This window comes from Micromys minutus (genome assembly GCF_963924665.1).
Source record: "Micromys minutus genome assembly, chromosome: 2".
Taxonomy (NCBI): Eukaryota; Metazoa; Chordata; class Mammalia; order Rodentia; family Muridae; genus Micromys; species Micromys minutus.
This window is the reverse complement of record NC_137971.1, coordinates 1,982,838-1,995,000: the sequence shown is the minus strand read 5'-3', so window position 1 is coordinate 1,995,000 and position 12,163 is coordinate 1,982,838. Positions and strand designations below refer to the sequence as shown.

General features: G+C 43.4%; 1 protein-coding gene across 1 annotated transcript in view; it reads right to left on the bottom strand.

The window, feature by feature from the left end:
* Nucleotides 1-12,163, bottom strand: part of SHTN1 (shootin 1) — a gene marked incomplete at its 5' end in the record, with an annotated part of 105,197 nt that overhangs the window by 72,478 nt on the left and 20,556 nt on the right. The window contains one exon of the mRNA XM_080911736.1: nt 6,238-6,298. Coding sequence (XP_080767862.1) covers nt 6,238-6,298 — 61 coding nt within the window. The remainder of the gene's footprint in view (nt 1-6,237; nt 6,299-12,163) is intronic.

The window sequence follows — 12,163 nt, the reverse complement described above, 5'->3', positions numbered from 1 at the left end:
CCATTTATATCTGGACGAGGAGCAGTACAGCATTTCCTATTCCAGACGTCAGGTCACACGACAGAGAACAAAACTCATTCTGAAATATAAACTTATTTGACCTTTTGTTTCAATGTGTGTGTGTGTGTGTGTGTGTGTGTGTGTGTGTGTGTGTGTGTGTGTGTGTAACCACTGTGGAGGTCAGAGGAAAACTTGCTAGAGTTGGTTCTCTCCTTCACTATATGTATGTCCTGGGGATTGAATTTAGGACATTGGGTTTACAGGCAAGTATCTTCACCCACTGGGCAATCTGGCCAGGCCTGATTTGTCCTTTTCCAGGAATCCAGATTATAAAACACACACACACACACACACACACAAAACCAAAACTTTATCTATTTATTTTTTTATATCTATGACCCCTGGACACTTTACCTATGATATTCTATTTTTATATAATATAATGCTTAATGAAGAAAAGGTAGGCTAGCAGAGCACAGGTATATATACAGACCTTTAACCTCAGCACTTAGGAGGCAGAAACAGACAGATCTCTGTGAGTTTGAGGCCAGTCTGGTCTACACAGTAAGTTCCAGGTCAGACAGGGATACATAGTGAGAGCATGTCTCAGAAAGAAGAAAGAAATGAGGGAAGGAAGGAAGGAAGGAAGGAAGGAAGGGAAAGAAGGGAAGGAAGAAAGGAAGGAAGGAAGGAAGGGAAAGAAGGGAAGAAAGAAAGGAAGGAAGGAAGAAAGGGAGGAAGGAAGGGAAAGAAGGGAAGGAAGAAAGGAAGGAAGGAAGGAAGGAAGGAAGGAAGGAAAGAAGGAAGGGAAAGAAGGGAAGGAAGAAAGGAAGGAAGGAAGAAAGAGAGGAAGGAAGGAAGGAAGGAAGGAAGAAAGGGAGGAAGGAAGGGAAAGAAGGGAAGGAAGAAAGGAAGGAAGGAAGAAAGAGAGGAAGGAAGGAAGGAAGGAAGGAAGGAAAGAAGGAAGGGAAAGAAGGGAAGGAAGAAAGGAAGGAAGGAAGAAAGAGAGGAAGGAAGGAAGGAAGGAAGGAAGGAAGGAAGGAAGGAAGGAAGAGAGGAAGGAAGGAAGGGAAAGAAGGGAAGGAAGAAAGGAAGGAAGGAAGGAAGGGAAAGAAGGGAAGGAAGAAAGGAAGAAAGGAAGGAAGGAAGGAAGGGAAGGAAGGAAGGGAAAGAAGGGAAGGAAGAAAGGAAGGAAGGAAGGAAGGAAGGAAGGAAGAAAGGAAGAAAGGAAGGAAGGATGAAAGAAAGAAGGAAGGAAGAGAGAAAGGGAGGGAGGAAGGGAAAAAGGGAGGGTGAAAGAAAGAGGGGTGGATTGATGGATATTAATAAACTTTAAGAAAAGGGGCCCTAAAACTGTACTTGTGCTTTTGAAACAAACAAATATCATAATAAAATATTTATTAGCAGTACATTTTACAGCAATACAAAGACTGACATCAGCTTTGTCAGGGGAACATGTGAGCGACATAGTACGTGTTGAATACTGGATCATGGATACAAGAGAAGCTCATGGTGCCATCTTCTAGTTTATCGTAGTAAGAAAATGGGGCTGGCCGTGTAGACACATGGGTAGAGTGGTTGCCTAGCATGCAGGACGTCCTGGGCCCCACCCACACCATCCAGCCCTGCCTGCTGCAGGAGACCCAGTGCATGACAACCCTAACACTCATGAGGAAGAACAGCTTCAAGGTCCTTCTCAGCTACAAGAGGATCAAGGCCAGATTGAGATATATTATACCTCATTTCAGAAATAAAATTCATTGAATTCAAGGCTTCAAAAAGTCCCACATACAATAAAAGAATATTCTCTATTTCTACCATTTGGGTTAAGTTGGCAAACACTGCATTCTTATATCCAGGCCCCAAGGAGACACATTGCACTGTAGGCTGAGGTTACACTTGACAGAATTTTGTCTTCTACAAATACCAAGTAGATGGGTTTGCAGAAAAACATGTGTAAACTTAAACATTACCCAGGATCTACAAGGGGGAGCCTCAAACACACAAGGGACTTGACTTAAAGTGTACCCTTTATTAAAACATTATTTTTTAATCACAGTCTTCATAAAAGTCCTAGAACTTTCTCTGTGCAGGGGACTGGTCCTACCCTGGTGGCTCCCCTCTTGTCTCTGCTTGTGAGTGTTAAGAATTACAGGCATGTACCACCATCCCCAGCTCTAAAATGTGAATTTCGTCTCATGTCTGTCTGGTTCTCTTGCATCCAGAACAACACTACCTACCAAGTAGGACCTTTGGTTGAAAAGCTGAAGAAGATTCTAGGTCTGAGTTTGTGAACATTTTTCATGAAAGTTCTCTATAGTACAAGACTCCTCCTCATTTACTAGACCTACCTGTGCCTTTCTTTGTCCTAAGATCATGGTCCCGTGAATTCTCAGAAACACTCCTACAAAGTAGCTGCTGTCCTGGTATTTTATCTGAGGACACGGGGGTCCAGAGAGTCAATGTACCACATCCCAAGCCCAACTTTGATAAAGCCAAGCCCATATCTAGGACACTCCAGTTTTCTGTCCTTTTAAAACTTGTTACAGCTGACACTGTCAACACCAAAGATCTTGCCGCCTCAGCAAGTCCTTTCCACACCCCACCTCCCACAATAGGGCATCACAGGAATCTTTGAAGCAAAGGCCCTGAACATGACCAACTCTATTCTTCAGGACCAGATTGCTTAAAAGGATTGTTGTGATTGTTGCTATTGGCAATCGGGTTTTTGTTGTTGATGTAAACTCACTACACAGCCAACGATGAACTTACACTTCTGAGGCTACTACCTCCACCTCATAAATAAATCCGAGAGTATAGATCTGTGCACCACACTCACTTCATCTGGTTGATTCTAGAAATCGAGATCAGTATTTTCCTAACTGAGCTACATTCCCTGCTCCCAGAACTGCCACAAACAGAACCAGGAGGTAGACAGGGTTGCGGGAAAACGGGTGTAAACTTAGACATAACCCAGGATCTACCAGGGGAGCCTCAAACACACAAGGGACTTTACTGTGGGCACATGGCTTCCCTCTAGGCTGGTGTCCTTTGTACAAGACAGGCTGAGGGAGGGCTGGCAGAGGGCCAACAATGACACGGCATGAAGCTGTGGCCAGAGCTGCACTTACCCTAGGAAAGGAAGGCCAAGCCAGGCCCAGCAAGGCATGAACCCCACTGGAAGCTCTCCTCACATTTTGAGAGGTAGACCTATCAGGTCACCTCGAAGGAAACTTGAGAGCACCCAAGCAAGTCCCTGAAGCCATTCAAGTGTACAGGTTCCCATGGGAGGCCCACACCTTCAGCTTCCAGTAGAGACTTCACCTGATCTCAAGTACACAGTGAGCTTTTTCACACAGAAATTCCCACTTGATCCTAGGCAGACTAACGCACCAAGGTAGTTCACTCCAAATTTCCCAGCTCAGAAGCTTGTTCTGGCTACGTGGGCTCATGCCTGATAGAGCTCGCATTGAAGATATCAAGCAATGTTCTCTTCCAAATCTCAAATTCAAAGCCAGGAGCTATTTACCTCAATAATACAGTTTTTAAAGACGTAAATTTTTATTTTGGTTTGGTTTTATTTTGAGATAGGGTCTTGAAATAGGTTGGCTTCAAACTCAGTTCCATCCTTCGAGTGGGACCACAGGTGTACACCACCATATCTAGTTTTATGTCGCACTAAGGAAACACCTACAGCTTGGCACATAACCGATGGAGACACATCCCAAGCCCTAAGAAATAAAACTCTGTTATCCCCCCATTCTCTCTTTTTCTTTTCATCCTTGGGCCAGCAGGATGGCTCAGTGGGTAAAGGTGCTCATCACCAATCTCGATGACCTAACTTTGATGCCCAGAACCCTCATGGCAGACGGAACTGACTCCCATGGGCTATATCCTCTGACCTCCACTTGTGTACACACACTCACGATTAATGTATAAAAACATTCTTTAAAGGATTCACATTCTGACTTCCTGCCATCTGGACTTTAGCTAGGCTTAATAAAAGTAAGAATTAAACACATCTAACAATAGCAACCATTGTGTTACCATCTCAATGGGTCCTTTCAGGTCGTACCCTGAGTTGCTTCTAGAATGGTCAGCATATTTAGAGGAAAAGCCACTTTTGAAGGGGCATGACAGATAAAAACAATGTGGAAAAGTTGTTCCCATTCTTGACGAATATAGGTGGCAAATTCCTACCTACCTGTGTCAAGACATGCTGGTGTAAACTGAGCCGTAAGAAACCTGAACCCGCCCACTGCACTGAACCCGCAGCACAGCACTCCGCTATCAATAACGGAAACGCGGGGACTAGCAGCAGTTCCTGCAGGTTTGCTCTTTCCAGGGGAATTCATTTGGACGTCATGAGTTCTGCTCTAGAGCCTGAGATCATCCAAGGCAGCTGCCGTCCATCCGCTCACGAGCGAGCCGTAGTTCTAGCCTGTCTCTTGTCCTCCACAGACCCTCTGGTGCTCTTTGCTGTAGTCAAGTGACAAACTGCCTTTTGAATTTTAACTCCGTGTCATCTTTCAGAAGGATGAAATGTTTTGCAGCGTGGGACTGCCAGTATGTACTGCCTGACTTTCCAGCCTCTGCTGGAGGCCCTAGAAAGGTCCAACTTGCAAGGGAAAGGATTATTTTCTTGCAAACGCCTGGTTCTTTGCCCTTGACATATTCCCATATGACATTTTTGGATCTGATTAGCTATGCTCTGATTTAGAGGATAAATAACAAATTGATGTCACATTAAAAAATAATCTAGTAAAAATTTAGAAGGAAATTACTATTGCTTTTCTAAGAATATATATATATGTATGTATGTATATATATATTTATATATATATATTTATATATATATATACATATATTAGCAAGAGTGCTTTTCAAACACTCCAACTCCACAAACCGGTAACTTCTTCTGCTTCTTCTTTAACTACTGTACTGAAGTCTAAGTGATGTATAAGTAGCTTCCATAGTTAATATGCATAGTTTGGTGAAGGGGATAAATATTCCCTCATAAAACCATTCACTGTGGAGGCCACAGACGTACTTATTGCCTCCCAAAGTCTGATTGATCAGCTGGAGTGCTGGGACTCAGCCCAGGGCCCCTCAAATGCATGGGTGGGGTCTCTGTGCATTCCCATCCTGCATGGAGAACTCTTAAAATAAGATCTGTCCTGTTAAGAGTACATTTGTAAATACGTGGCAACATTTCAGTGGATATGCGCCCTGTCATAATTTCTTTCCCTTGAACTAACCCAAGAACCTGATCAGATTCTATTAACACATGAGAACCTGCCAGGCATTATCAATGGTGCTTTAAAAAATGGGAAACAACACTGAAAGAACAAAGTTACAGCAACATATTATTGTATAGATGACATATATATATATACATATATATGTATATATAATCACTAGTAGTGTGTGTAAGATGTGCTCAACAAAAAATTGTAGTCTCCAATAATAAAAAAAATCACAGAATATCCAATATACTAGTGTGCAATGAAAATGAATTCTAGATACATGTATCAACATAACTATATGACAAATTACATGCTAAGCATCAAAAATATTTTATACATATATACCTTATACATATATTTTGTGATCCATATGGCATAAAAAATATAAGGCCATGAAATGACAGACTACATATATAACTGTGGTAGGGGTTAGCCCTTAGAAGGCAGGGAAGAATATAAAGCCAATAGCTACAATATTATAAAGTGTATATTTTTATCTATCTTGTGTGGATTATAAAATATAGAATAAGAAAAGACAATAATTAGAATTGATCTACATTTCAAACTACACATAGTGTTTACTGAAAGAAGGCGGCTATAAAATAGCTGGTATATAAGATATACACTTTTTATAGAAACACATATTGCATACATAAAAGACCATATAGGATATATATAATATATAGACTGTAAAATACTAATTTTGGCTTTTCTCAAGGAGTGAAGGTAACCAGTTAATTTTACTTCCCTTTGACTTTTGCCATAGCAAACTTTTCTTACTACAAGCTTAATATTTTTAAGACACTTATAGGATATTAATGCATATTCCATTTCTTTCAAAATTACAATGATGCTAGAACATTTTTATTTTTTGCAAATGGAGATTTTTTTTGTTCTCTTGCTAGTATGATCAGTACACCTGTGGTCACTGGCTCTACTCACGCACTCCCCAAAGCCAAGTAATTATTATTCCACTGAAATGCTTACATACTTTTCTGAAACTCTTCCAGTTTTTTAACAGCTTCATCTCGTTCTTGCCTGATCTTGTCACACTGAAATGAAAAGGAGAAAGAGATGTTAAACTCATGATGAGATGTGACTTTGACAAGGAAAGAAGCAAGAATAAACTAACAGCAGCGACACTTTTCCTTTCCCTTCCAGACACAATCCCTCTCAGCAGCTAGGAGTGTGTGCCACTCTCACAGAGGACAACAGCTCAGTTCCCAGCATCCTTGCCATGTGGCTCACAAGTGGCTGACTCCAGCTCTGGGAAAGCCTGATGTCCCCTCTGGTCTCCAAGGTTACTGTACTAGGGTGCACATACACTCAGACAGTCACATACATGCAGAAACATAATTAAAAATAAAATTAATCTTAGAAAATTTTCCATAGCCTCAGTAGTCCCAGGTGTCCATGTGGCTCTCTCAGTGTGATATGTATGCATTTTACCCAGCAGAGTTTCTAGAAGTTTCTGAGATAAGGAGTCATTTACTGCTCATTATCCCTTTGGTTGGTAGCACCGGCTATCCCTGAGTTCAAATGTATCGCTTCTTTAGGAGAATGTATATGGCCTGCCACACTAAAGAACTACTGAGATTTCAAAGCCCATCTCAAAGGCAGTGAGATGACTTGGTGTTAGATGAGACTGTGGGGCAAGCATGAGAATCCCAGTTCAGATTCTCAGCATCCATGCAAAAGCCAGCACGTGCTTTTATTCTAGCTTTGGGGAGATGGAGAGAAACAGATTGCAAAAGATCTGGTGTAGAGTGACACTTGATAATTCTCCCCAAGTTTCCATGTGAATATATGGGTACTCTCCCACTCACATGCATGAAACACACACACCTTTATCTATAGGGCACACCCATGAAGGGAACACTACACATGTAGCAGGGCTGAGTCAATAAAGCTATTGATCATTAAATTCTAGCTTAGCCCTCTCTCCCCACACACGAGTCAGGTTGACCAGACATTATTTCCATCATAGGGTGTGCTGTTTCATTAAGGTTTCCTGTAGGGCTCCATCCTCTGTAAAAACACACACTGTCTCATAGGGTTCCTAGCTCCAGTTTAACAGACAGTTGTTTTCTTATATATTAAAAATTCTCTTCAGAGCTCTAGACTCTCAAATCAGCTTTTCACACCTGAGTGGGCAATGACAGACCACACAACCTGTACCCATGACACTGCTGGCCAGCTGCTTCTGAATGTTCCTCTTATTTTCTCTAACTGGTTCCTGTTTACTTTGGACCTCCCCCAAACTTCTGCCAGGCTGTTCACCCCACTCCAACAATACACAATAGAGCCGAAGGGCTCAAATAGAATCCAAATGCCTGACAGACCAGAAGACTTGAGTCACGATCATCCAGTACAACAAAGCTTCATTTCTCCATCAAACATTTCTCCAGGTATGAGACGTCCTCTGTATACATATCTTCATTACGAGATGATGACATATGATGTCAGTCACTTGAGTGTCTTGCTGTGCCTCTCAAAATTCCATTTAAAGGAATTAACAGGGTATCCAGTTCCTGCTTCTGCACTCAGCTTTCTTTAAACTTTGCACAGTGAGAATGTAAACAGGGATGGGTCTCAGTGCTCTGCCTAGTCAGACTGGAAAAGGCACTCAGCCCCTTCACACACCAACCACTGACTCCGACTCCCATTTCCTGGTCAGGAGTAGTGCCTGGCCTTCATAGGCAGGCCTGTTCCAGCTGCCCAGAGGGGAGACCTGATGCCGGTACCCTCTGCTTTTAAGACCCAGGTGGACACTCTGACTAATAACAGATTTCAGTCCAAGGTGCAGAGAAGCGGTTCTCTAGCGAGGGTCCAGCACACACTAACACAGTCGCAAGCTGTCTCCCAACCCCAGCTGTGCTCTCTCAGGGGTTTTCATGTTGCTTTGCTTTCTATTTTCTGCAACCACATTATGATAGAACTGGCAGCCACTGAATTTACCATCTGCTATGCTGAAAGGCTGAAAGGGTGGGAGGGGGGTTACACATGCTGCAAATGCAGCTTACCGATTCCACACCAGAACTAATCAAACAGGAAGGGTGCACCCACTTACTGAGCAAGAATGCAAACATCCATGTACGACATCACCTCAGGTAAAGGCAGAGACATCCTCCAACTCCTCCCCCTCTCTACCAACACAGAGACATTACAGGGAGCACGGGCAAGCAGTACTGCTTTATCTTTGTGCTACAAAGACGCCCATACCCTTCCTACTCTCTCCTCTACCCTGCCCGGGCAGCTGTACCATCTGTAAAGACTGTCTCTTTTTGTGTTGAGAATTGCTCGTGAAAACTTTGTAATAGCAACAGATGTTCTTTGGACTACAGCATTTAATCAGGAAGCTCAACAATGCTCTATAGCTCAGTGCTGGAGTCGAACCCAGCAGCCTGAGTGCTGGCAGCTTTAAACAAACCGAAAGACATTCCAGCTAGTCTGCAGACTCGGTTTGACTCTTTAGAAAGGGGTAGACTGACTAGAGGTTGGTCTGGGTGGTTTTAAAAGCCCTTTGTATGAGAAGCCCAGGGCATTTCCCAGATGTCCTCATTAATGCTCACCTAGGCCTGTGAAAAGCTTGCCTGGCTTATCTGAGAGCTTGGGAGGCTGGGCTGCGGTGGGACGGCATGAGCTGGATTCTTCCCTGCTCCCCCTCTACCTACCATTCATCCAAGGCCGTCAACACAAATGTTTCTTTCTCCGGGTCTGTTAGAAGCACTGGGCAGAGGTAGACACGGTTTATAATCGTGTGTGTGTGTGTGTGTGTGTGTGTGTGTGTGTGTGTGTGTGTGATTTATGCAGCAAAACCTCAACATTCCAAATCGTGTCTGATTTCCACTAACTTCATCCCTGCACATTACGTGCAATGAAGAACTGCCAACTAATCGAAAGGACAGTTTGGAGCCCAGAAGAGATACTCATACGCTGTCTCCACACACCCACAGGGCCGAAGTTGACAGATAAATAATATAAACAGAGTAAATACCACATGGAGACTGAAGTGGAAATCTGAAGTTATCTCCTAGAATCATTGGATGTCTCTATTGCCTTCCTGTGTCTGAACCCACCTCTAGAGCAATGGTTCTCAACCCTCCTAACGCTGTGGTGCCTTAACAGAGCTCCTCATGTTGTGCGAACCACCAACCATAGAAGTTTTTCATTGCTGCTTCAGAACCACCGTTTGTGCTACTGTTGTGAAATCAGTGTAAATATCAGTGTTTTACAGTGGTCTTAGCTGACCCCTGTGAAAGGGCCATTCAACCACCACAAAGGGGTTATGACCCACCTGTTAAAATTGTTGCTCTGGTGCCAGGGGAACTGTGTCCAATGCTGACAGGGACCTGGTGGGGAACACGCTAGATTCTGTAGTCTCACATGACTTAGGATCCACCCACAATGCCAACAATGTGAAGAGCAAGATGTAGGGGCCAAGGACATGGGCTACAATGATGGAAAGACTGCAGGACTATACAGACAGAGCTCGGACAACAATGTGGCCTGAAAGAAGCCCCATACCCTCTATCTTAAAGTTTATTCCTTCATACCCCAGCGACACTATTTTAAAATGTGAATGCTCACAGCACCAGAACAACGGAGAGAGGAGTCTGCCTTCCATCTAGGTGAGTGTTTCCACCGGCCTGTGCTTTCTAGAGCCAGTCAGCCATTCCCTCTACATGGAATCCTGTTGCTCCCTTTCTCCTTTGGAGTTCTTCTTTCTTCAATTGAAAATCCCTTCCCTCCAATTCTCCCAGCCGATAAAGGAGGAGCAGCCGCCCCCAACCCCCACCCAAGCTGTCATGCAGTGGTCTCCAAACTCTAGGTATTGTGTTCGAGATGGAAGCACATGTCATCAGAACTGAGACCCTCGCTCTTTGTTTCTGGATAGATTGCTGTTAATGAGAGACTCATTTTCACTTTCAAACTGCTAAGTAATTACTTTTTCTCTGGCACAAGCACTTGCCACTCCATCTCAAAGAAGCCGCATGTATGTGGATGTATTATGCATGAACGGTTAACATAATGGGAGCAGATCTTGCTCTTTAGAGTGGCTTCTTTATTGATTTTTTAAAAAAAAATAATATGCTTGGGACCTTCACCTCTGAATATTACACAAGAGGATGGAACTGTAACAATAGACAACGGAGCCAAGATGCAAACACCATCATATATCTTGCTTCTTGAAACAAGTCTTAGAAAGTGTCTGTCTCTCTCTTTTCATTCATTGTCCCTGGCAGGCTGACAGAACTGTCTGACACACTGTGACAGTAACTCACCCAAAGGACTTCTAATCAGCCACTTAGACATTTATGAATTTCAAAACTCAGTCTCTGAACATAACATTAAACATAAATACTATGTAATGGTAGACATTCTTCTATTATACAGTCTCCTCTTCTACACACTGTGCATGCAGATGTGTGCATGCACGCGTGCGTGCACACACACACACACACACATCACCAACCCCCTGAGAAATGTGAATGCCACTCTGTTCAAAGCTCAATGAGACTTTTCCCTAATATAGGGAAGAAGAAGAAAAAATCCCAACCATAACGGGTTATGACAAAGATTTCGAGTAAGTCACAGGAGCGGGCTTTTCGACCGTGGAAGAGTGACTGACCGTTGAACACGGTGATGGAGACTCAGCGAGGAAGCAGGTTTTGTCCGGTTGATTCTAAAACACGCAGCCGTCTGTTTTTGAATGCCCTCCCTGCCCAAACAGACTTTAGAAGAGTTTGCTAACATCGATGCAACAGGCCCTCTGCCCTTCTCACATGCTGCTCATTTGTGCCTTTTGGAAAATGGTCAAAAATAACGGAAGGAAGAGGCCATTTTGCAGCCTCTGCTTTCTCCTACTGCAAAGAGACCAGAGAACACACAAAACCTCAGAGTTTTCATGCTTTACTAGCACCCACAGCACACGCTTCTTTCCTGTTTATCGCTGAGATAATAATAAACCCTCTTGGTCATGTGACAAGCACATAAGGGATATACAGATGGTTCATTACAAAAGAGTCATTTTCCTACTTGTGAGAGCTCAAGTGGCTTAGAGAGAAGTGACTCATGAACCATCATTAACAGAGACTAAAAGTTTGCACATGGTGGAAAAGCAGTCACTTTGTCTTGGCTTGTCCTACTCACACAACGCTGATGTCACAGCCCTTCTTCAACTGGTCTGTGTCCCTTCGTTAGTGGATTTACTAAAAGGCAAAACTTTCATGTATTTTCCTTCATACTTTGGTGCCCAGAAGGCATTCAGCCAATGGAATTTTCTTCCATCACCTTCCTTACAAATCCAAAGGGATTCCAATTCCATCTTCAAAGACTTCTATGAAAACCACAAAATGGCCGACATCCATTGTCGGGGCGGGAGGAACGGCTGCAGAGGAAGAGGTCGGTTAAAACAGTAGCCCAGGGTTGGCAAGATGGTTTAGGGAGACTGCCTCCAAGCCGGGTGACCTGAGATAGATCTGGACCCAAACTGTAGGAGAGCCCTGACTGGCTCCAGCAAGTTATCTCCTGACCTCCACATGTGTACACACTGACATGTGTGCATATACACCACATGTGTACTGCAACACACACACTGACATACATGCACATACAGCACATGTGTACTGTAGCATACACACTGACATACAGGCACATACAGCAAATGTGTACTGCAGCATACACACTGACATACATGCACATACACCACATGTGTACTGCATCATACACACTGACATACATGCACATACACATGTGTACTGCAGCATACACACTGACATACATGCACATACACATGTGTAGTATAGCATACACACTGACATACATGCACATACACCACATGTGTACTGCAGCATACACACTGACATTCATGCACATACACCACATGTGTACTGTAGCACACACACTGACATACA